A 27,497-nucleotide genomic window follows, 5' to 3' on the forward strand; every position below is an offset into this window, starting at 1 on the left:
TTATTTTTTTTTTTGATGTTTAAGAGAATTTAGAAAAGTTGATGCATAAAAACGCTTCTGACTACGAATGTTAGTTTAGTTGAGGATGTGTAGTCAAGAAGCAATGATGAGCTATGGTTATATTTTTTTCTATTTCTTTTTCTTTCAAACAATTTTTTTTTTTATAAATTCAGTAACGGAATGAATCCAAAGTGAAATAACACTCGAACATATTTCTTGTTTTTATATTTATACTAGCTATTAAGATTTTGTTTTCATACTTTCATTAATTATATATTTTTCTTAATTATTTCATTAAGTCTTCTATGTCCATATTAAATATTAATTGTTTTCTTATAACTATTAAATGGTCATTGTTTTCAATTTTGAATTTATGTTAAATAAAGGCCAAAATATGTTGCTTGAGTAGACCTTCACGTTTATCTGTTTGATCTCTTTTAGAGGCAAGAAAAGTTTGTTGCTAATGTGTTTGGGGTTGCAACACATATTATATCCGACGGAAACATGAACATGTTGCAACCAGGTTGGGTGGGCAAAAAGAGCAATGCAACATCGAGTTGCTCGACAACATTTAGGTAGTTCAGCCATTCTGTTTGTTCTCTCCAAACTCCAGCTACATGTGTATTAGGCATTTCCTTTTCCTGCTCTGTTAAATTAACAGATACCTTATGCCATAGCGATCAATTTTCTATGTAGTTGGATTGATTTATTTCCTTTTCCTCTCTACCCCTACAAACATATAAGCACGCAAATATTAATATATTTACTTGTAGCCTGATGGTAATGGGAAATTGTGGTTTATTGAACCCCGCCTCCGACGAGCAATAAGGCCGAATGTCATGCGTGCTATACCATCAATAGCTTTCCCGCTTAACACCAACCATTTGCAAATAAGTTGTATGCTACAACAACACAACAATTGATTTGAAATACGCTTATTACGGCGAAGTATGTTGCTATCTCGAATTCACTAATTGCAATAGAAATGCCACTCTACTTAAAAAAATGCAGGTTCCTGCACGCTTGGTATTTGTTATGAAATAAATAAATCCGAAGGACAAATCCTTCGTGTATGCATGTCATGTTACTGCTTTTGTAATGATTTTGTTTATTAACGCATTAAATTAGTGCAATATTTATTTTTTTTTAATTTTTAAATTTGTTTTTCTTTATCCAACATATGTTCGTAAATAAAATTTTGAATGCATATAAAATCAAAAGGGGTAGCGAAGCGCACCGGGTTCAGATAGTTATATATATTTTTAGAATTGAGTAGGATTCTGTTTACTATTTACATTCGAACAACGGCCCTATTATATTCATAGAAAATACAACGTCGAATAAGTTCTTTGTTATAACAACTAATTCATAAGAGTAGAGTCGAGAAAAATATGAAAATGTTTATGAGTCAGGATATACGATTTAAAATATATATAAGCTTATTTTGTTTTTTGGTTCCTCTTCTATTGAGTACGCGATCGTCACATGGGTATAAGTCGTAGGAGTTGTTCTTAAATAGCTCCTGTGGAGAATAACCCAGACAAAAAAGCAAATAAACTGACAATTATTTGTGGCTCTTTCCGAAATCATACCTTTTATCTTCATAAATATTTTCCTTTTCTCCACAAATACGTTATAAAAACAAAAACATTTTTACCGCAAATTCCATTTCATCTAATTTTGCACAATAAGAATCCGCTTTAGTCAGATGGAAACAATGCTGTTAGGCAGATGAAAATAAGGCACGCTCTAATAACCCGATATACAATAGTATTCAATAAAATTTAGAACATATTGTTATTTACTCAAAAAATGGCATAACTCAAAAAATGTGTTTTGCGAGAAGACAGAAAGACATGAATTAAAATTTACGATTTCATACATTTTTGTGATTTCTGGAATTTTTTTCTATTTTCAACATAAACTAAGCTACATTCTCTGAATAAGTTACGGTAGGTAAATCATTACTCTCCAATAGTAAATCATTACTATCCAATTTATTGTAACAGGCCCGAGAGTAGAACTTGGTCTGACTATTGTAGATTGTAAACATGATTAAACGAGGTCATTAACGACTATTTCCCTTATTTAACCTTAAAGCACTTTATTGGTTTAATACAACGGACTTTATTCAGGTCTCCTATTACCAAAATAGGCCAGGTCCATGTTTTCAAACCTACCCAGTAGTAACAAATTTACTAAAATTAACAATTTTTAAAATTAGAAACCCCAGTCGGTTTAAATTTCCAGTTCCACTGTATATACCTCAAATAAATCTTCATAACGAAGGTTAACCCGGAAAAAGCTCTAACGTAAACATGCCTTAACATACAAATAAATAAAATAACGTTATGTCAAAGTTGAATTTGTTCAAGAGTGCAACTTCTCTTAAATATTGGCAGTCATGGTTAAAGTTACACATTGTTTTTTGGTCAGAAAAAGCTATACAGGGTGAGATAAAAAAACTGCAACAAAGTCAAACGCCATAATTTTTACTTTTTTAAATTCTATTGAATGAAAGCAAAAAATCGGAAATAGCATCAAATTTTAGAATATGTCTAGATTTGTTCGAGTTGGTCACCTTTGGCACGAATTATGACCTTCAAACGGCCAATGAAACCGTCACACGCTGCGCGAATGTTGCTCTGCGGTATTTTGGCCCATTCCCGGCGAAGCGCCTGCTTGAGGTAATCGACACTTTGGTATTTTTTAGTGCCAACCTTGCTTTTTTACTTTTCGGACCAATTCTGCTGATGTTGCTGTTTTCTTCCGTCCACTTCCTTGACTTCGGACTACGCTACCAGTATCACGGTAACAAGTGATGGTACGAGACACAAAAGATTTATTCACATTTAATTGCTGGAGTGCTCTAACGATAGCCACTTGGGGGTTTCCAGCCAAACATAAAGAAATCACACTATCGCGCTTGTATTCAATCACGAATAATTTTTTTTCAGGAAAATTCTCACCAAAATGCTTTTGTATGCTTGTAAACAATATAATGAGTTGTCACTGGAATAATTTTAACAGCTGCCGGACTGTATGTGCTGGCATAACACAGATCGGCTCAGCTATAGCCTTGTATAAAATACGCATTATACGCATCCCCGTAATACCTCCGATATTTATGAAATTTCATACGTTGTAATTTCATTTTTTCAAAGATATTAAAGCATGTTAATTTTCGGTGCTATATCTAAATTAGCGTTAGAATTTGAAACTCTGGTTATTTTCTATAAATGTTTATTCCTGCGAAAAAAAATTTAATGGAATTTTAAGACTCAAATTAATTTTAAAATATCTGTTTGGCTTCAGACTTTGTCTAAGTAAAATCTTCAATTAACATGTTTTCCCTTCTTTTCATTTCATATCTCGGTTATTCTTTAATTTAAACACACCATCCACTCACCTTTCAACAACATATGCTGGCGAAACCTGCGATGGATAACAAAATATTTAAAACAACAATCATAACCATGGTGTGTGGCTATCTACGAACGAACGATGAACATTGGATGTTCTATGGTCGGCATTCTCTCCCTGAACTACGAAACATAAATGAATCGACCGTACGTACTTTGTGTGTACAACAATTAACATGGCAACTATGTATGCGAATATGCCAATGTAAACATAAATAAACGCACGGATGCTCATTCCAGACCTGATGACATCCACACATTGTACTCTGGACGTACAGTGGAAATTAATAATACTGATGCCGAGGGACGTCTGGTATTGTCCGATGGTGTTGCATATGCCCACAAAGATCTAAAGGCGAACATAATATTGGACATGGCAACACTGACTGGTGCCCAGGTGCGTATGTTTCGTGTATTTTGAAATGATTAGAATAACTTGTATTTGACAACATAATTTTGTATATTAAACGTTTTTTTATGGAGGGATGGAAACATGCCAGCTTTGTTCAAGGCAAAATTTTTTATACATCAAAACATTTCCAGACAAATCAATGATCTTAAGAATGCATAAAATAGTCCTAGTGACAATAACGTGTTTCATATAAAATTTTGTTAAATCCTTTGAAGACATTATGCACATATTTGCAGTTGTTTCATTTTCATCCAGACATACTGTTCTGTGTCATAGGCTTGTTTGATTATTCTCATTCAGATTCCTTTGTTTGAAATATTGCAGTTCAGTGACTGTTCAAAGCTACTCTTGATTTTTATGACAACCAAATATTGACAAATGTTCGTTGCCTCTGAGACGATATTATCGACCGATATATCATGGACATTGTTTGAACATGAATGCAGCAGATGTTAGTCAAATCAAATATTATAACGTATTTGATTCGATTACGTCATAATGTTGATTGAAATGTTGACAGAACATAGAAACTTAATCTCATACATTTAACAGACATTTCTGAGGGATTTTATTTGAGAATATTAAAGTTTTCTGGCGTTTTTGCATTATGGACGTATGCATAACCAGCCAGCACTATTAGTTAATTGGTGATGAAATATAAATAAAGCTTTTGTTCCGAAAACCTTGTCGGATGATTAAATTTGAACCTTATTTTACTAAAAATTCCAATTGAAAACAATTTGTGCACAACTCATGCACAAAACACACCTATTCTCATTATTCAATTTCTGTTTGTGATGTCAGTCTATTTATGTTCTATAAATATTTTGCAAAAAAATTGAATATTGGCTTTTATTCACTGCTGGTACTTCACTTCGTTCATTTTGTTTTCAGGGCATTGCTACTGGAAAATATCACGGCGCCATACTGACAAATTCTGAAGAATGGGAAATTAAGTCCCTCGAAGCTGGACGTAAATCTGGAGATTTATTGGCGCCCTTAGTTTACTGCCCCGAATTGCATTTCTCCGAGTTTGCATCGGCCGTTGCCGACATGAAGAACTCCGTTGCGGTAAGTAGTCATGTAGCCTACATTTACATTATTTTTTGTTACGAAGAACTGGGAATTACTGATAATATGTTTATAACGATTTAATTACCATTCTGGTGTGGACAAGTGCGGACAGCAGGCATGACGATACAATGTATGTCGTTAATTCGTAGAGTATTTCCTACATTTGCGTGTGGGAGATTTGGAATTGTTCCTATTTTAAATATATTTTAGAAGAAGGATAAATTGCGTTAGTGGCTGGTTTTTGACCTTTTTTGGAAAGATGTTTTTAAACTCTTTTTAAACGGGATCAAAATGTTTTGCAAAATTATTTTTTATTAATATCATTATTATAAAATACGTCATAAGTTTACATTTTACCTAAACGTCAGGAATTCAAATATATTAAAAAAACATTTTTTCATTAATATTCATAAACGTCGCTTAAGAAAAGAAATCTACGTTTCCACTGCATATCAAAAAATATTTACATCAATATTCCCTAATTTTTTGATAAGTTTTCCCTTTGCCTTTTTTCGAGTTGACGCCGGAAAGTACATAAAATTTCATTTTAGGCAGAAGGTGCCAAAAGAAGAAATATTCAACACAAAATTTCACTAAAAATCTCAAGATAAACTATATATCTAGATACAATTGTTTTTAAGAAAATTATATCCGAAATGTATGTACTACAAGTGAAAATTACCTTTTATACCCTCCACCATAGTATGGAGGGTATATTAAGTTTGTCATTTCGTTTGTAACACCTCGAACTATACATTTTACACCCCACAAAGTATATATATTCTTGATCAGCATAAAATTCTATGTCAATTTAGCGATATCCGTCCGTCTGTCCGTCTATCCGTCTGTGGAAATAACTCTAGCTTCCGAACGAAATGAAGTAGTTTGATAAAATTTTACTCAAATGTATATTATGTCTGCAGGACTTTTAGTATTGAAAATGGGCAATGTAGGTCCACGTAGGACATGTAGGACATTATTCACCGGAATTGTTTCAAATTTGGTATTTGAAGTTCTAAATCTATACTACAGCCTATGACAGAAAATTGTATGTGCAGGTACACGTCTTCTTATAACCCCCATATAACGGTACCTCCCCATATTCGTTATTTTGATTATGCAGCTCCACGTCGTCGTATAGACACTTATATAACGGCTACATTCGTTATTTTTAAGATTTTAACCGAATTTTAACGGATTTTCATTTTTTTTTAAATTGCCAAATTCGTTCCAAGTGGTGGAGGGTATATATTCAGCCTGGCCGAACTTTTAATTGTTTGCTGTTAATTTAATACGTATCCAATCCGATAAAAATCTCCTTTTATATAATTTTTTTTTTTTGGGAAATTGTCAATGCCTTTGAAAAAAATAAATTTGTATAATCAATATGTGTCATGAAAAATATCTACCTTGTATGGAACAGGGTCCCCCCGATTTAGGCTACTATGCGATGTAAAATTCAAAACGCCGACGTGTCTTCTATTTATAGCTCTACTTTCATTATCTGAAGGATTTTCCCCGTAATTATTGAAAAAAAAATTGAATTTGTCGCACAGCGTAATAAAGAATTGTTATAATATGTTAGTCTAGTTTTATTTGCCGCAATTCTCAGTCTATTTGTGAGACACTAGCTACATATACATATATGCTGGTTTTTCGTATTTATGATGGATGACTAACTTCTCGTATTTAAAGAATGGGTGTGTACGATAACCAATGAAAATATTACAAAATGTTATTCGATCAATATATGTACGTAAAAGGGAAAATTCTCCCAGTACAAGTTACTGAGTGTTTTTTACTGCAAAATTTATGGTATATAATTTCTTGCATTCTTGTAAAAAGCTGTGAAGTGAATTGACTTTAATTTGTTAGTTTGAGATCATAACTGCTGCATCCATCCCGTCTTCTAACGCATCTTAAAGTCAACTTTGTTGATTAAAATTGATGTTTTGTTTGTGGAGGGTATACGCGAACCCTACTTCGGCCACTCATTCCCAAAATTCATAGCTTATTCACAGAATGAATAGTAAACCAAATCAAATGATATAAAAACCTACGGAATCTTTTTTATTTGAAAGAACAATCCTTCCGCTTAATAATGTAAAATAATTTTATTCAAATGTCTGATTTTTCAAATGTTTAAGCACATTATTGATTGTGTGCAGCTGTATTTCATTAATGGTTCACGAATATAATGCTTTGAGGGGTAATTGTATCTGGCTTGTGAAGCCTCGACTGTGTGGCACGTAGCGCCGTCTTGTTAAACCCAAATGTTTTCAATATTCTCCTCTTCATTTTTTAGGGATTTGTGTTCTGAAAAATCGTTCAACTTGGTCCGATAATGTAACGGTTTTTTTTTTTCGAAGGACAATGACCGAATTATGCTTCTGGAGCAAAAATCGGACCAAAAAGTTACTCGTTTTCGGCTTTTCAATGTCTGCGTGTGGGTTTTCTGTACCCCAAGTTCCACAATATTGCTGGTTTACATACGGTGCTTCTGTTCTTCCAAAATTCTTACGCATTCTGCAACATTTTAAAGTAATAATTTCATAATGATTTTAAAGTATTTTCGAATATTTTCCAAGCGAACAACCAAATCCGTTCAGGGGAAGGATAAAGCAATTCATCTTTCAAATCAGGGGCATTCACGAAATAAGAACCAGTTAAAAAAATGATCAATGGCAGTCTCTGCAAAACTAGTAGATTTTTGTCGGTTCTGTAACAGCCCTATTGTTGTTTTCTGATAGTAAAAAATCGCCCCTAAAAACTACCACAGGATATTTTGAAAAGAACAAAAAGCAATATAATTTTTAAATATAAATATTTTACAAAAACGAATCTTTCCAATAAGTAAATTCCAAATTATTTTGTTCGATTTATTTTAATATACTTTTTTGCTTTCCGATTAATAGGAAATAAACGTTTACTTGCATCGTTTTCTTTCAAGTTTTTTTTTTCAGTCGTTTCTGCAATGTTATGCGAATCAGTTTTTCCTTCTTTTACACTATCTTGTTGACTTTTCTTTTCGTTTATTTTATTCAGTTTTATGGTATGGAAATTATGAAAGCAATTTGAAGTTTCCTTTTTATGACTTATGCAGGTCGTCAGAATGTTTACTGCTGGCATCCACCTCCTTCTTTGTTTTCCTTGCTGTTTTTTTGTTTTTTTTGCTTGTGTTTGCCCTAATCTTAGTATTATCCAAAGTTTCTTGCTGCTACATCTCAAACTGATAATATTTGGATTGTCTCGAAGCAATTTTCTCATCACAAAAAAAAATATTGTTGTTGGTTTCCTTATTTTTCATAATCTTATTTCGGTTTATAGCTTTGAAAATATAAACTAACAGTAGTCTGGGAAAATATATGTTCGAAATATAACAGAATAAAATTGTTCAATAATAATAAAACATGTAAAGCACACGTCCATTACGAAACGATGTTGAGAGGTTTTTTATTTTAAAGAAGTTGTTCTATTTGGATTTAGTTTTTTCTAAGAAAATTAGAATTCAGTTGTGGTTTTGTTTTTCGTAAGTTGAAACAATTGGAGTTGAAACTAAAGGCCGTGATCATATATCTCCTTTTGTGAGAGAGTTTCCAGGTTGTTCGTTTGATAGTTTTATTGCAGACATCTTTTTCTTTTTTTGAATCTCTTTAAGTTTTCTAGATCTGTAAGGACCCCACAAATCCTTGTACTGCGCTTGATTCATCTGTTACAAAAATTTTTCTATTTAAAAATTGCTCGCATTTTTAACAATCTCCCATCCAATCTTAAGACATTGTATTCTTCCTTTAAGTTTATAAGCATAAACTGTATGCTAATTTTAATCCAAAATATCGCTCATCTCTTATTTTTTATACCCTCCATCATGCATAGTATGGAGGGTATATTAAGTTCGTCATTCCGTTTGTAACTCATCTTAATAATTTTAGACCCAACAAAGAGATAAAAATAAATGCAAAAAAGTCAAACACCATAATTTTTACATATTTTTTTTTTGAATTTTATTGAATGAAATGTCGGAAATAGCATCAAATTTTAGAATAAGTTTAGATTTGTTCGAATTGGTCACCTTTGGCATGAATTATTATGGCCTTCAAACGGCCAATGAATGTTGCTCTGCGGTATTTTGGCACATTCCCGGCGAAGCGATACTTTGGTATATTTTAGTGCCAATACTCCAGACACAATAGTCCAACGGATTGGTATCCGGAGATTTCGGTGGCCATTGTGCGCGAGAAACCTCATTTTCTAACCATTCTTTGGTGGTGCGTGCTGAGTGCGATGGTGCTGAGTACTGTTGGAATGTCCAAGGCTTTAATACATCCTCTAGAATATTTTCGCCATAATATTCGGCATTTATTCTGATGCCACGGTCAATTAATACGAGCGGAAAGCGACTATCGGCTGTTATGGTGGCCCACACGATCACCATGGCCGGGGCTTAATTTCTGGTGGCGAACCGAAGGTGCCCATTTTCAGCTGACCTCTTTGGCAAGTAAACGCGATCATTTTGTTTGTTTACAAACTGCTGGACAACGAATTTTTTCTCATTGGAGAAAACCAATTTCGGCAGTTCACCACTTTCGACCAAGCGAATCAACTCTTTAGCTTTAGTGGACCATCTACATGAGGAGGCGAAAGTCCTTCCCTTACGTCAGCATAATCATATGCTTTCGTTGCAGTACCTGCTTGGGTGTTACCGTGAGAGCCATCCCAACCATCATATGGTGGATAACTCTCCCCCACCCAGGCGTGTCAGGAAGGACATACATGATCTATAGAGGGAGGTCCAGCGCTACAAGAGAGAGCCTCTAGATCAAGAAGCCTATCAGGCAGGTCTGAGTGGCATTCACACCGATGCAGTCGCGGATGCTATTAGCAGTTATAAAGTGAATGCCGTCCTCGGAGTCCACCCCCCATCCATTGCAGCCGAAGAACGTCAGCTGCCTAGACAAACCAGGGTAGTTTTGGCGCAATTACGTTCAGGATGGTGTAGTCGCCTCAATTCGTATTGGGCACGAATTGATGAAGATGTGCGTGACGCCTGTCCGGCGTGTGATACAGGCCCGCACAATACGCTACACCTTTTTAATTGCTCAGCCAAACCTACCCAACTCACTCCAGAGGATCTCTGGCTACAGCCCGTTAAAGTAGCCGAATTTCTAAACCTGGAGCTGGAACCAGATTAGCAGAACACAAACACACACATGTACTACTGCTACAACAACAACAACAACAACTCTTTAGCTAGTCTATTTTCTTTCTGTTGCGGTGCAAGTTCTTGCACTTTTTGGAATTTCAATTGCTTTACCCCGAGCTAATTTTTCAATATTTGCCGAATGGAATATTCCGATATGAGCTGAACGCTCACGAGCCATTTTTCGGGCACTGCGACGAGGTTTTGATCAAATTGCCTCTTTACTTTTCGAACCATTTCTGCTGATGTTGCTGTTTTCTTTCGTCCACTTCCTTGACGTCGGGCTACGCTATCAGTATCACGGTAACGAGCGATGGTACGAGAGACAAAGGAGTTATTCACATTTAAATGTTGGAGTGCTCTAACGATAGCCACTTGTGATTTTCCAGTCAAATATAAAGAAATCACACTATCGCGTTTGAATTCCATTACGAATAACTTTGTTTTTGGAAAATTCTCACCAAAATGCTTTTGTACGCTTGTAAACAATATAATGAGCTGTCACTGGAATAATTTTAACAGTTGTCGGACGAGAGACATTGAAATGACAGCAGTCTGAAGTTGGTTGCAGTTTTTTATCTTACCCTGTAATTTGCAACGTTTTCGCATATTCCCCATATTGCTGTAACCCTTGATTAAAAGTTCAGCTCAGCTGAAACTAGTTTTTTTTGTTTTTGATAATTATTATCTTTCTTATCTTTCCCTTCTGCTGAAATCCCTGCATGGCTTTATTGGCAGGACAACTATGTCAATTGTTAAATTTTAGTAAGAGAAGACTAGGGCATGAATTCGCCTTCTTTATATATGTGCTTATTAAACACGCCTTGGGTGCAACCGAGTTGTATTTACAAGAACGGTTATTAAAGTTTGATTTTAACATCATGTTTTTGCAAATTTTTTATCTCTTCCCAGTATCATTGCCTAAATAATGTTTAGTCATGATACTGTTTTACCCAACTCCCCTCCCACTACAGCTGACATGAAGAAATGTCTACATTATTTTTATGTGAAATTTTAAACACATTAAAAGAATTTTATGACTTTGGTTGGTTGTTAGATTTGTTTACTTCTTTCTTTTTTTGCTATAGAAATGAATTGTTAGTTGGTTTGTTTTACTCATCTGGTTCAAAATATATCTATATATAGCCAACTTCTTGTGCACAAAATTAGAGATGACTTTTCGTCAAGGGTAATATTATCCTTGCTGGATCTAATTAAATCGGAGTTAAAAAATGTCCATTAATTATTAAATTTTAATTTTATGCCGTTTTGTGTGTTGAGCCTATTCAAAGATTGTTTCGAAATTCACTTCCTGTTCAACTGGAAATGCTATAATTTAATTACTTCAAATGGATTCTTTTTTATTTCGATATAACAGAGGTTTAATTAAAACTCCCCTTCCCATAATGTGCTGTGTGAAGGCTATCATTTTTCACCGTATTTATGCGTGTCTGCAAGTTTGAGAATGTGTGTAAAAAATTTTATGCAGTATGAATTAAAAAAATATATATATCTTCAAGCCGGTGAATTTTAAATTATCGAATAAAAAGAAGATGTGTTAAGAAATATTTAAGTTTAAGGAACACTGATATGATAATTTGTTACACAAACGCACAATATGTATGTGATATTTTAGAATAAAAAAATCAGCCAAGTTTTGTCAAAATCTGTTAAAAATTAGATATAGCTCCAGTGTATAAATATACACCAGCCGTGCTAGTTATTGGTTCGCGCGATAAAGTTGCAACTAGTCTACTGCTAAGTTTGTACAAAATTTATTAAGATATAACTATAGATTCCATATACTCGCTTTAATCGATTTCATATTTACGTCTTCGCAATGCCATAATATGCACTCTATGGCAATGATATGTAATACAAACTTTGTGCAAAACCGATTCAGATTAATATATAGCTCATGAAAAAGCCATTATACGAATCTATAACATATTTACAAGTCAAAATAAAACATACTTAAATCTTACCAAGTAACCAGTGTGCACCTCCGAATACAAGACTCAAGGTCGTTGATTCAAATCTCCCTGTTGGCAATCCAAAAAATAATAATATATAAACTTGAGGACGCACAAATCATCACATATTCAACTCTTGTCTAAATACAAAGTGACATTTGTTATGAGAATTTCTGCTAAACATGATGGGCGTGGTCGCGCATAACATAGTCGGCCCAGCTTGCCCTGTGTCATTTCCTTACTCGTATTTGCCATTGTTAAATTGAAATTTGAAACCTCTTTAAAATCCACGTTTATACCTCCAGAGATGACATCATGAAAATGTTTTTTTTTAATTTAAAATCCTTACAAATAACCTTGTTTATAGTTCAGAAAATATTTTAAAAATATCCACATATATAGCCTCGAAAATATTCTTAAAAATATTGAAAATTAAAAAAAGAGCAGTAAAGAAAAATTAAAAGTCGGGCGAGACCAACTATATGATACCCTACACCACTATACATATAGCAGAGCTACCCGTTGCAAATGAACGTTTATATTGGCAGTTAGTGTGTTTTAGAACCGTAATAATTTAGAATCAAAGGGAACGAATATATGAGAAGTATATCCAACTCTGAATCGATTTTCACAAAACATATGTATTATTTGATTATTTGTGTCAAATTCCATCTTATATGTGCCAATATTACATATCTGGTGCAAAATAAAAGGCAAATTAGACAAACATGTATATGGGAGCTTTGTATATCCAAATCTGATCCAATTTCAATAGGGTTCGTCCTTGGGTCAATCAAATGACCTGTGTAAAATTTTATCCAATATAAATGAAACGTCCATATTTTTCACAAAAATACATGGACAGACAGACGGACATGTTATAAATCGACTCAGAATGTGATTCTTGCAGATCATCAAAAGGAATTATGGTTCTATCTCACTTCCTTCCCTATTTAACAAACAAATGCACACGGACATAATACCCTGACCACAGTGTGGTGTATAAATATTTAAAAAAATGATATTAAAATATTTTAAAACTCCACATTTGTAGCAACGAAAATTTCCTTCCATTTTTTTAATAAATCAATTTTTATTTAGTTATAAAATTGATCTTCAAAATATCCAAATCTTTAAATTTAAAAATTCCCTCTGTTAAAAATAAAAAACTATAGATCTATCTATTTAAAAAGGAAGTAAAAAGGAAGTAAAAAGCGGATCGAACTTTGAATAATCTCCACCATTTGGAACGAATTTGACAATTTTCAAAAAAAAAAACAAAATCCGTTAAAAATTCTTTTCAAATCTTAACCAGTAAAGAAAGTCTTAAAGTCGAGCGGGGCCGACTTTATGATACCCTACACCACTTTGCTAATTTAGTAGAGCTGCGCATAACAATTAAAAGTTTTTATGGGAGAATTCAATCATACACGCTATGATTATAATTATAATTTAAAGTTCAAAGGACTAAATATGCCGAAGCATTTGTATCTTTTAAATTCGGACTTGTATTGCCCATTTGGTGCACAATTAATTTGAAATCGGATAAAAATATATATGGGAGCTATACCCAAATCGGAACTGATCTCGATAAAATTTAGCAAAGATATTTCTGAGCTGTATTTGATATATTTCCCTGAATATCGTTGTTACAGAGTGCATATAACGGCTGTGGGTAACAAATATGACAAATTGGTTGAACAATATATATGGGAGCCATAGCTGTATCTGAACCGATCTTCACTAAATTTGACATACTAGCTTCGGTCGTAAGTGCCAAATTTCATCCCAAATATTGTTATTTTAGAGTGCATATTACGGCAGCGGAGGACAAAAATAACAAATCGGATGAACAATATATATGGGAGCTATAGCTATATCTCAACCGATTTCGATCAAATTCGGCATACTTATTTTCTGGTCCAATCTGATCGTACGTGCAAAATTCCATACTATTCGGACTGATATTACACGTTTGGTGCACAATAAAAGGCAAATCGAACGAATATATATATATATATATATATATATATATATATATATATATATATATATATATATATATATATATATATATATATATATATATATATATATATATATATATATATATATATATGTGAGCTATATCTAAATTTTGACCGATTATCTCCAATTTCAATAGAATTCGTTTTTGGGCCAAACAAACGATTTGTGCAAAATTTCATCTGGATAGGGCAATAAATGCGAACTGTGCTTTGTTTACAAAAATACATGAACAGACCCACGGACGGACAGACGGACGGACGGATATGCATAAATCGACTCAGAATGTGATTCTATGCAGATCATCAAAAGGAACTATTGATCTATCTCGTTTCCTTTTGCCTGTTACAAACAAATGCACAAAGACATAATACACTGACCACCTTGTGGTGTAGGTATAAAAATACCGAATGTAGACATGCATAGGCAACTTTGGTGATAAGCAAAAAAGAAATCGGAGAATAATGTAGCTAAAATCATCAAAATACCGATATAGCCTACCTATCGGTATATGGGGGATATACCAAAACGTGGAGCTGCACAGACAATTTTATGTCATTTCGAACTTCAAATAAATAACTTCAAATTTGAAACACTTAAATCACTAAAATACCGAAAATATATAGGTACCATTATATGGGGACTGTACCAAAACGTGGACGTACATGGCCCATTTTCAATACCAAAAGTCCTGCTTGAGTGATTTCCACAGACGGAAAGTCGCTAAATCGACATAGAATTTTATGCTGATCAAAAATATATATACATTGTGGGGTCTAAAATGTATATTTCGAAGTGTTACAAACGGAATGACAAATTCCATACTATGATGGAGGGTATAAAACAACATTCGGATTGTAAGAAATCGGGCAAAGCCGTTAAATGTTTTAGGATGTCTTCGACCGACAATGGTAAGTTTGATTCGAGATATGTTACTTATTTTCTTTTTCTAAACAAACTTCTGTTCAATATTTTTGCAAGATAATGTGCCCATGTCCAAACGTCGAGTCAAAAGGAAAATTCCTAAAAAAGGGTAGTAGTGTAGTGTAGATTCAAATGGTTGCAATGACTGGCTGCAACTTACAGAATCTACCTCCACCCACATCCACGACCAGCTATCCAGCCAGTCACTTCCATTCGCATAGAGTGAGGAGCATTAACGGTTCGTGAACACGTACAATATTGGTTTACTGGACTTTGATGACGTCGTATGGCTGGTTTGTTGGTCATATGGTTGGGTGATCTCATCTGGTCGTGGATGTAGTCGTTTTCTTCATGGGATTCACTTGAATTGTTTCCAGTTGACTGCCTTTGGCCTTTGATTGGTAGTGTTTCTATGTTTCTCTTCCTCCTCCTCGCCTCTTTTGGTCCATTTCATTTGTTTGTTTTTGTTGTTTTTTTTTTTTCACGAATAGCACTTGCATCCCGGTACATCCATTCTTTACATTGTAAATCGCTTGTAGTTTAATACGCATCACAAATTGTCCATGGTAGTTAGGATAGGATGCAAGGATGCTTTTACGTGTTACCGAACTCTAGGAAGTAGTTACAAGTTGTGAGATTTTTTTTGTGCCCAAGCGAAAGAGGTTGGCTTTATAGTCCAGGTAGTCTATTTAATATGCCCAGTTGCTCTGATGGGCGGTATTGTGTTTCTTCAACATTAGCTCAAATAAGCAAAAAAGGTCTGCTAGGATATGTTTCGAATTTTCTTAATTTATCTGGGATTTCTTTGAACTATTACCCTAACTGGTTATCGTAGCGGTTATCAATGACCATTTTGGGGTATTTCTATGTGTGTCAAATGATACGCGACAAATGCTGTTATTACTTAATAAACGGTCCATAATAAAGGAATTTCAGGTCAAAATCCAAAATTTTTTTTTTTTTTGAATTAAGCTTTATAATTAGTGATGACATTATATTTATAAAAAAATAAAAATTTTAAGAAATTGCTTTGTAATTTCCTTGAGGATTCTCAGTACAAGATGAGTTGAAAAAAATGCCAAAAAAACTTCAGACTGCTGTCATTTTGAGCCACTCGTCCGACAGCTGTTAAAATTATTCCAGTGACAGTTCTTTATATTGTTTACAAGCGTGGTGAGAATTTTCCAGAAAAAAGTTATTCGTGATGGAATTCAAGCGTGATACTGCGATTTATTTATATTTGCCTGGAAAACCACAAGTGGCTATCGTTAGAGCACTCCAGCATTTAAATGTGAATAAATCTTTTGTGTCTCGTACCATCGCTCGTTACCGTAGCCCGACGTCAAGGAAATGGACGGAAGAAAACAGCAACATCAGCAGAAATGGTTCGAAAAGTAAAGAAGTGACTTGATCGAAACCCGCGTCGCAGTGCCCGAAAAATGGCTCGTGAGCTGAACATATCGGAATATTCCATTCGGCAAATATTGAAAAATGAGCTCGGGGTAAAGCCATTGAATTTCCAAAAAGTGCAAAAAGAAATAAAATAGACTCAAAAGAACTAGAGTTTGCTTCGCTTTGTCGAAAGTTGTGAACTGCCGAATTTGGTTTTCTCCGATGAGAAAACATTCGTTGTCCAGCAGTTTGTAAACAAACAAAACGATCGTTGTTACTTTCCAAAGAGGTTAGCTGAAAATGTGCACCTTCGGTTGGCCATCAGAACTCAAGCGCCAGCCATGGTGAGGGTGGGGCCCGCCACAACAGCCGATAGTCGCTCTCTGCTCGTATTAATCGACCGTGGCATCAGAATAAATACTCAAGCAAGTGCTTCACCTGGAATGGACCAAAATACCGCAGAGCAACATTCGGGCAGCGTGTGACGGTTTCATTGGCCGTTTGAAGGCCATAATTCGTTCCAGAGGTGACCATTTCGAACAAATCTAAACTTATTCTAAAATGTGATGCTATTCCGACATTTCTTGCTTTGATTCAATAAAATTAAAAAAAAAATGTAAAAATTATGGCGCTTGACTTTGTTGCAGTTTTTTATCTCACCCTGTATAGATGTCGGTCCACTCCAGAGGGCTGCAATGAATATGATTGAGTAGGCTTGATCACACACAGTGGAAATACAATCAAACTCAATCAATCGGTCAGATGCAACATGTTCATTCGAGTTACTCAAGCCAAACGAAAAAGTTGTGATCAAACATGTATTGATCGAAGTTTTGTGATCGCAATCAAACAGGTCACATGAGTTATTTGTTTACGAACTTATGTTGAATTGTTCATAACGGGTCGATCATCTATGATGAGTCTGATCGGTTTTATTTATCCTAGTTAAGTGAGTGATTTGATTTGATTAAAACACAAATGTTCGAATTTGAGCGAAATCATGATTGTAATTTTACTAAGGATTTCATAACTAAAAGATGTCCCCATTAAAGAAATTGGTACAAATTATATTTAATAAGCATACAATTTTTCATTTTATTTGGGTTTTTGGTATGCTATACTTCAGTAACTTATTTGAAAAAAAAAAAAAAAAAAAAAAAACAAAATTAAATTTTTTAATACACATCATTGGTATTTAGAAAGCTAAAAATGTTGAAATATTTTTTATTTTACAATATTGGTCAAGATTTTTCACAAACCTCGACCTTTTCGTTTACCTACACCTGTGTAGTTTCTACTTGCAACAATTTCGGTCGCACTATCACAATATTCTTCCATTTCAAATATTAAAAAAGTCAAAATAAACTGTCCCAACTTGATTAAATGGTTGAATAAACAATGACGCTGAGCGAACTCGATTCAAAGAAGACAATCACGGTTGTGATTGCTCATTTACATTCATGTGTTCGATCAACTCATGTTGCTGAACACATCAAACCGTCTCGAACGCTCATGTTTGATTGTGAGTGAAGTGATTCAAACTGATATGATTGAGTAGGCTTGATCACACACAGTGGAAATACAATCAAACTCAATCAATCGGTCAGATGCAACATGTTCATTCGAGTTACTCAAGCCAAACGAAAAAGTTGTGATCAAACATGTATTGATCGAAGTTTTGTGATCGCAATCAAACAGGTCACATGAGTTATTTGTTTACGAACTTATGTTGAATTGTTCATAACGGGTCGATCATCTATGATGAGTCTGATCGGTTTTATTTATCCTAGTTAAGTGAGTGATTTGATTTGATTAAAACACAAATGTTCGAATTTGAGCGAAATCATGATTGTAATTTTACTAAGGATTTCATAACTAAAAGATGTCCCCATTAAAGAAATTGGTACAAATTATATTTAATAAGCATACAATTTTTCATTTTATTTGGGTTTTTGGTATGCTATACTTCAGTAACTTATTTGAAAAAAAAAAAAAAAAAAAAAAAAAAAACAAAATTAAATTTTTTAATAAAGAAACACATCATTGGTATTTAGAAAGCTAAAAATGTTGAAATATTTTTTATTTTACAATATTGGTCAAGATTTTTCACAAACCTCGACCTTTTCGTTTACCTACACCTGTGTAGTTTCTACTTGCAACAATTTCGGTCGCACTATCACAATATTCTTCCATTTCAAATATTAAAAAAGTCAAAATAAACTGTCCCAACTTGATTAAATGGTTGAATAAACAATGACGCTGAGCGAACTCGATTCAAAGAAGACAATCACGGTTGTGATTGCTCATTTACATTCATGTGTTCGATCAACTCATGTTGCTGAACACATCAAACCGTCTCGAACGCTCATGTTTGATTGTGAGTGAAGTGATTCAAACTGAGCGTTCGATTCGATCAGAAGCGAAAACGGTCATTTCATTCAGACCAAACTAAACGACTGCATCAACAAAAATCATGCAAGAAACCGAGTATGCTTGAATTTTTGCATACTCGTTGCAGCCCTCTGGTCCACTCCTTCTCGTACCTCCCCTAAATAAATTCAATATTTTTGTTAACAATCTTTCGCATATAATTGGAAAAGTTTGTCCGGTTCCCTCTCAAGTTTTTACATGCCTAAATTTTTAACAGTATGATATGAAGTGTGAAATTGGAAAAATCTCATTTTTTAGCTTATTGGTAATGTAGAAGAATGTAGTCATTCGTTTTGTTCGACTGGTAATGCGGGACTATGCCGTTGTTATCACTAGTATGATACATGTGCTAAGCAAATGCTTTGCTTGGAAAGCGGAACTTTCCATTTAATTCGGGGTTTTTATAATTTTAGTTTACTTTTCACAAAAAATACTGTCCTCTCCCCACTAGTTGATACAGGAGCACTATATTACATTACTTGCTGGCTTCAAATATTTCGAAGTTTATATTCACTTCTAGCCCTCTGAATTGCCTGGAATTTCTTTGAGTGTAGCTATTCTAATGTGCCAAGGAATCTTTTTCATTCTTTCTTCTTGTTGTTGCGACGTAATGTTAATTTCGTGTTGCATGCACCTGTAGATTGTTAGCCGAGAGTAATTGTGTGTTTGTGTGTATGTTTTGTTTTTGTGTCCATGTGAAATGAAAGAATTATTACAAAGAAAACACACACACACAACGTATAACCGCAAACACGTTACACCATGAAGATTAAATACATTACAAACAACAAGAACAACGACAATTTGAACAACAGGGATAGAAGTAACAACCTTACCATGTTTTGTTTTGTTTTTTTTTTTTTTTTTTGCAAGGGGATTGTAAAAAAATACTTACCTTCACATCCTGGTAGGTGGTGTACTGCTCATCTTTTTTTGTAGTCCTTTAACGATCCCACGGATGTAGAGTATGCTGATATGGAGTTATATGAATATTTATGTGGATATGTATGTACAAATGGATATGAGTATGTATGTTGTGTGTGTGTGTGTGTGGAATTGATGGAAGTCGGTTGTTTTGTACTTTTTGTTCTCCTTTGCCACACATCGTAAAACGGAAATGTAACAATACCGTTTTCCTTCAGATCCGACGGAGCGAAGGAAACGGAAATTGTATTCTTCGAGCAATGTTTATGTTTATTATTTAGATAAATATTTAATAAAAATTAGTTTTTCTTGCTTTACAGCATATGTCGCTGAACTCGCCTCTTTAACCGGGGTTCAGCGGATGCGACGAGAGATATTAAAAAAATCTTTAAATAATTATTGTGTTCTGGCAATTTTTCGTTTGGTTGTTAGTGAAATTTTTAATAGACCTTATTTTGTTGGAAATCAGATATTGCAGTTTCCAATTTGGGAATATTATGGGTAGTAAAAGCCAAAAATCGGGTCCACTGGTGAACCCTTGAAAAAAAGGATGATAGGAACTCAGTCACCTTTAACGACGTAACGGTGACTGATCCGAAGTGGTGCGCGGAGTATTTTAACCGACAATTTGTCGAGCACCCCGAGAGCGACAGGGTGAAGCGAAGAGTACTTCGTCGTATCAGATCTCTTCCCGCCGAGGAGGAACCACCACAGTTTACGATGGGTGACGTTGCAAATGTCATCCGTAATACTAAGTCATCCAAAGCGTTGGGCCCGGACGGAATCTCAATAGTAATGTTGAAACAGCTGGATACGCCGAGAGTCGAGAACCTAACATGCATATTTAGTAGGTCTACCTGTTGCAAATAAACGTTTATATTGGCAATTAATGTGAAGAGAATCGTACTAATTACGAAACTTTTTTAAATGCTTATTGTAGATTTAGAGCAGTTATAATTTCGAATCAAACGGAACTAATATATTTTTTAGTGCCAACCTTGCTTTCCAAAATACTCCAGACACAATAGTCCAACGGATTGCTATCCGGCCATTGTGCGCCGGAAATGAAGCGAGGAACCCGCGTGCTGAGTCTGATGGTGCTGAGTCCTGTTGGAATGTCCAAGGTCTGCGGCCAAAATGTGTGCGTGCCCAAGGCTTTAATAACCCTCCACAATATTTTCGTGATAATATTCGGCATTTATTCTAATGCCACAGTCGATTAATACGAGCGGAGAGCGACCATCGGTTGTTATGGCGGCCCATACCATCACCATAGCCGGCGCTTGAGTTCTGGTGGTCAACCGAAGGTGCGCATTTTCAGCTGACCTCTTTGGCAAGTAAACACGATCATTTTGTTTGTTTACAAACTGCTGGACAACGAATGTTTTCTCATCGGAGAAAACCAAATTCGGCAGTTCTCCACTTTCGGCCAAGCGAAGCAACTCTTTACCTCTTTTGAGTCTATTTTCTTTCTGTTGCGGTGTAAGTTCTTGCACTTTTTAGAATGGCTTTACCCCGAGCTCATTTTTCAATATTTGCCGAATGGAATATTGCGATATGTTCAGTTCACAAGCCATTTTTCGGCCACTGCGACGCGGGTTTCGATCAAGTCGCGGGTTTCGCTGGTACGAGGCACAAAAGATTTATTCCAACCACTTGTGAGTTTTCAGCCAAATATAAAGAAATCACACCATCACGTTTGAATTCCATCACGAATAACTTTTTTCTGGAAAACGCTCACCAAAATGCTTTTGTACGCTTGTAAACAATATAATGAGCTGTCACTGGAATAATTTAACAGCTGTCGGACCAGAGACTTAGTACTGACATCAATCTGAAATTGGTTGCAGTTTTTTCGTCTCACCCTGTAAATGCGCCCGGTACTTTGTTTTCAAAAAATAAATGGCGGACATGCAAAAATCGGCTCAGAAAGTGATTCTATGAAGATTATCAAAATGAGCTGTAGGTCTACTTCGTTTTTTTTTCTGCATGTTCGAAACAAATGCACAGACATAATACCCTGTACCAAACTGTGGCGTAGGGTATCAGTAGGCATGGTGTTTTTCTTTCGCATTCACTATCGTATCGTCATAGCGAAAGAAGCCCTAACACTTTTCAAATTCTGAGTCTAAACTGCTCGCTCAATGACAATTTGAACAAATCGTAAAAAGATTATTGAGTTATCAATCGCACCTATGATTCAATAGCCTGACATCATGACAAATTATTACAAAAACATAAAACATTTGTATAGTTAAAATTGTTACATATTGACGTTTGTTTTTTTTTCTACTTTGATTGCATCGATATGTATAACAACACATCGATATGTCACAATACATTTGCAATGCATATTTTAATTTACGAAATATGGTCAAATCATCATATCATGCTCCAGCACGCACACCCACCCTTTCGAACATACACACGTATACACACCCACATACACGCCCAGATGAGATAAATTCTATTTCCTAAAATTGCATTTGCCGAACATAGTATTGAGGACACCAGTTGGTGGGGAGTTGGGGCGGTGGTTGATTCGACGAACGATCAACGACCAAATACTATCACTTTGTGTCCCCCTCAATCAATTATGTTGACAAACATTTCTGTTGACATATTTCAAAATTACCAAACATAAATTGATTGCTAACTAAATAATATTTTGACATTTTGAATACAAATTGCCTGCCAGCCGGCCTTCTTGCCGCCTTGCAACCTGTTTGTTGTTGTTGGTGTGTGTGTGTGTGAGTGTTTGTTTTTATTAGCTTTTGCGATTTCGATCCAAGTGTGTTCGATATGTAATAGGGACGCAATCATAGTTCGAAGGGTATACATATAAACTACATAGTTTTCAACTGTGATTCGTCCTGCAAACATTTTCTATCGCCTGCGTGACGAAAACCTCTCTAAAAAGCGATTGCTGATAAGAATCTGACTGTCGCAAATATATAGGAATAACCTGAGCAACATTTCTGAGATAAACTAAGTACTATAGTGATGTAAAGACAACAATGCGCATTCGACCAGTTCGATCGACCGAACAGCGAAGGGAGTTCGTAAATAGGTTATTATAGAGCAAGTTGTTTATTTTACCGAAAAAGTTATCTTTAGAGACGAGGCCCATTTCCATATTGATTCCTTCGTCGATAGGCAGAATTGCCCCTTTGAGGTGAGGAAAATTCTCGAGAGATTCACGAGAAGCAAATGCATCCTCAACGTGCCAATGTGTGGTGGCTGGGCTGGAGAAATAATCGCATTTTTTATGAAATGAGGCCGGTCAAGCTTAAACAGTCAATGATGTTCGGTATCGTGAATTGATAATCAGTTTGTTCTTGCCTAGAAATGAATATAGAAGGCATTTGGTTTGAAGAAGACGGCACCACATGTCATAAAACCAAAGAAACAATCCAATAGCTGCATCAGTCATTTCCCGATCGTGTTATTTCGCATTTTTAACACCTGAATCGGTCGCCTAATTCGTGTAATTTAACACATTTAGGTTTATTTTTTGGGGGGAGGTTTGCATTTTGATGTCGATAGTTTACGTTCAAGTAAAGCCTTAAAAGAGAAAACTGGACGCTGCATTAATGAAATACCGCAGCATTCATGGAAAACGGTCATTAAAAATATAATTAAAAAGATTGTGTGTGTGCCAGCGGTATCCTGCCACACATAACCTCAATCTGTCTGTTTTACGATTTTTTTTAAATATCTGTGTTATATTTATAATTTAAAAATTATTTTCTACTTGGAACACCCTTTACAAATTGTTAAGCGAACATTACAAGATCAGAAAGAGTTGAATGAATTCTCAAAACTGAAGTAACATTAAACAAGTACAAAAGCAGCTAAGTCCGGCTGAGCCGAACTCCCTCCATCATTTTAAAGGAATTTGAAAAATTAAATAAAATTCCGTAGAAAAATACCTCTCAAATGAGTCCCCTTATATGGGTGCTATACAAAGACGTGTTCCTTCATAAGTGATTTTTTCTCATAGGCTGTAGTACCCGTTACGAACTTTAAATACAACATTTAAAACAACTCTGGTAAAAAAGTTCGCTGAAATCATCAAAATACGGAATATTGGGAGGTACCGTTATATGGGGGCTATACGAAGACGTGGACCTGCTGTGATTTTTTTGTCATAGGTGTATAGACCCAATAGAACGATACCCGATATTCGGTATTTGATGATTTTAGCCACTAATTTTAACAATAATTTCACAATTAACTTCGTAGCTTCTAAACTATTCTGTCTTTTGACAGTAAACATAATTGTCAAACGGGCCATGAATGAAGGATACATTCGTTGAGAACAATGATACTTACATTCATCGACTGAAATGAACAAAAATATGATATCATTACTCTTTCATTGCCTCAAAATTTCAGCAGTAACTGAATTTTTTTCCCAATTTTTGGATCCATAGATCTAAAATAGTTAATAACTCCGAATATATGTAATTCCCTGTATTAATGTCTCACATTTACGTATATTTCAGGACCGCAGCAATGCTCAATCGTCTTGTGCTGGCTTGTTTGTAGGAGCTAACCTGGGATTCGATTATCCAGGCATATGGATGCATGTAGATATGGCCACCCCTGTCCACTGTGTAAGTAAAACATAGTTATAGGAGATGAAGTTCAATTGATACCCTGCATTAATAGAGTATCAATTGATATTGGACTACCGAAATAGTGCAGTTAAATTTCATAACAATAAGAAAAAAAACGTGCATTCGTACTTGAATTTCCAATTAATTTTCGTGGCTCACTATATTTTTTTCTATTTTTAGGGTGAACGTGCCACAGGTTATGGCGTGGCATTGTTGCTGGCTTTGTTTGGTAGCCACACCAACTGCAAGATGTTGCAATCGATTGCATGCAGTGACTCTGAACCACCACCGAAACGCATCTGTCGCGACTAAATTATTGGCTGAAGCAGCTCTGCCATTGAGCGACATAATCGCTTTCCAGAATGAAATAAATCTTGAATGCTATTATTTAGTTTCCATATATTATTCATTTCAATGTTGTTCATTTTCAAAAAAAATGGAAAACATTCAAGTAACATTAATCGAACGAGTAATCTGTAATGCGTTTAATTTTAATTTTCAGATATTTACATTTATTTTTTGTGGTCTGATCTATAATATAAATAAAAAGAATTGAATTCAAAATGTACTGATATTAACTGAAAATTTGTTTTTCTTGTTTAGAATGGTGTTTAAAAATGGAATACAAGTCTCAAATTAAGTAATTTTATTATAAGTTTGATTGCGCCAAAAAGACATGAGACATCTTGAACCAATTGTTTTTATCATGGCCCAATTATAAGGTAAACTAGAAAATGAATTTTTTAGCATCAGTTAAAAATAAATAAATGAATCGGGATTGAATATTGGGTCCACGTCCATTTTCGCTAGTGAAATCGGTTGGTAAAAAGTCTAAGTACTATGTGGTTGTTATCTATTGTGAGTTTTAAATTCTAAATTAAACAAGTAAAAAGGCAGAAAGAAAAACAAGTAAGCAAAGGCTATAGACGTGCGGGGCCGACCATGTGATACCCTACAACACTCCTTATGTCCAAATCCATTTTGGAAGATTTCGCTTTTGAAATTATATCACGGAGCACTGCCCAGATATTCGTCGTGCTGTTAGTTGTTGTGGTTTATATAAAATATAGAATATAATACAATGGTCATCCAAAATGCAGGAGTTCTTTCCTGTCATTAACTCTCTTCTTAGGCGTGTCGATTGGCTTCAATTTTGTGATCAGGAATTTTTTTCTGTTTTTGGTTCATTTGAACCCCTAAATATTTTGCGATCATCTCCAAAAGCAAGAAGCCGCTATGCATCCACAAATTTAGACCCATATATATGATTTCCTTGACTATGATATTTGGCTATAATCATCAACGAAGACAGCATAAATAAGCCAGAAGTTCGCCTTTTGTGTATTTGGCATATCACTTGTAAGTAATGTTGGTATTTTTTGCACACAAAAGTAGTGGTACTTTCTAACCGCTGTCATAAACCCTAACTACATGCGAGATTTCGAGTCCGTTGGCTTCTATTTGCTGCAAAGTCAGGAACATTTTTAGTGGTTGGTCCATTTCAAGCCCTAAATATATTGCGGTCACCCTTGAAAACAATGGCTCTTCTGAGCCTAAACCTACCCTTGTGAAAATTTTCGGGAAGATCGGACGATAATTGCAATCTGTATATAATAACCCCAACCCGTGTTGTAAAGTGAAAAAATTTTACAAAATGTATACTTCAATATTATAAGTCAAATTAAATAAATCGCATGCGATAAAAAATATGAAAAAATAAAAAATATGTCACAAAATACTACAAAATCTATAATAACACTATTATTGGCACATTTCTATGAGATTTTTTTTAGATTTTATTCTCTTATGTTAAGAGAGCATTCTGAATTGACAAAATTTGTCAAAATCAGTTCAGCCATTCTTGAGATATATGCATTCTAGCTAACATCCAGTTCCATTTTATATTTACATTGTATATATTTCCCGATATATATCAGATATATTTACTATCGGCTTCTACGTAACGATCAGAATTGATCTCTTCATCTATTGTGATTTGGCCGGGATTACAAATATTCGCGGTTTAATGCAAAATTTTACTTTTATTTAACACAAATGCTATGGTCTATTTCACCCACTAAATATTACCCGATGACAATAAAAATTGGAAGGCTTCTGGCCAGCCCTAAGCTCTAGCCCCATGCTAACTTCTGCGTCGATTGGTCTATAACTGCGACCTGTAGAGCAACTGCAAAATCAGGAAAATTTTCAGTATTTGGTCCATTTCAACCCCTAAATATTATGCGATCATCTCCAAAAGCCATATGGTTCTATTCTGGCCCAGACCCCACCTCCAAATTAACATGGACAGACGGACGGACGGACATACATAGCTAGATCGACTCAGCTCGGCGAGCTAGGAAGATCCATATATTTTCCTATGTGGGAAACCAATATTTCGAGGTGTTACATAATAGTTGTGTTGTAGGGTATAGTGTTGTAGGGTATAAAAAGCCATGGTACAATGAATTCAAGGTAGGGCAGAACTATCATATGATTTCAATTTTTTTATTTTTCTGGCTTAATATGTCAACTTCATTTGTTTATGTGTGCGTATTCTTTTCAATAATAAAAATGTTCAGAAAATATTCAAATTCTGGTGTTTTCGCAATGCTTATTGCAACGTATGCATCGACAAAGTCTTCAGTTTTTGTCGCGAAATAAACCATAAGAGACATATAGAACATGATTTAGAAAAGAAGTGTTGACCTTTCATTCAGTTATCGCGGTTTTCAATTATTTATTCAAAATAAATGCAACAAGTTGTTTGATTTTTTATTGTTTTAATACTAATTCTGACATTACAAGCCAAACAGGTAGACCTCTATACTTGCAATTTTTTTCAAAGTTGACCTACCTTCTCTTCATTGTACCATGGGTATAACAATGTATTGTAAAATCAATTAACCCGATTTTGGCTTGGACAAAACAAAAGCAACTCTGTGGTACATTTTTTTTTTTTGTACTTCTACGTCGTCAAGTATGTTGGTGGTTAGAACACTTTCGTGCCCATTCACCATGACCGGTTATTGTTTACTTGAAAAGTATCAGTACTCTTTTATTTTCGTTTTCTTTTTGTTTACAGTATATGTGTGTTTA

The 27,497-nt window shown here is 34.8% G+C and overlaps 1 protein-coding gene across 2 annotated transcripts in view; it reads left to right on the forward strand.

Moving 5' to 3' along the window:
* LOC131800931 (probable aminopeptidase NPEPL1) overlaps positions 1–24,859 on the forward strand; it is a 43,774-nt gene extending 18,915 nt beyond the window's left edge. For both annotated transcript variants that reach the window (XM_059118799.1, XM_059118800.1), the window contains exons 3-6: positions 3,663–3,819; positions 4,729–4,905; positions 24,285–24,395; positions 24,579–24,859. In XM_059118799.1, the coding sequence (XP_058974782.1) occupies positions 3,663–3,819; positions 4,729–4,905; positions 24,285–24,395; positions 24,579–24,710 (577 nt within the window). In that variant the 3' untranslated portion in view covers positions 24,711–24,859. The remainder of the gene's footprint in view (positions 1–3,662; positions 3,820–4,728; positions 4,906–24,284; positions 24,396–24,578) is intronic.
* Positions 24,860–27,497: the final 2,638 nt, after the last annotated feature.

This window comes from Musca domestica, unplaced genomic scaffold (assembly GCF_030504385.1).
Source record: "Musca domestica strain aabys unplaced genomic scaffold, Musca_domestica.polishedcontigs.V.1.1 131, whole genome shotgun sequence".
In the NCBI taxonomy this organism is placed as follows: domain Eukaryota; kingdom Metazoa; phylum Arthropoda; class Insecta; order Diptera; family Muscidae; genus Musca; species Musca domestica.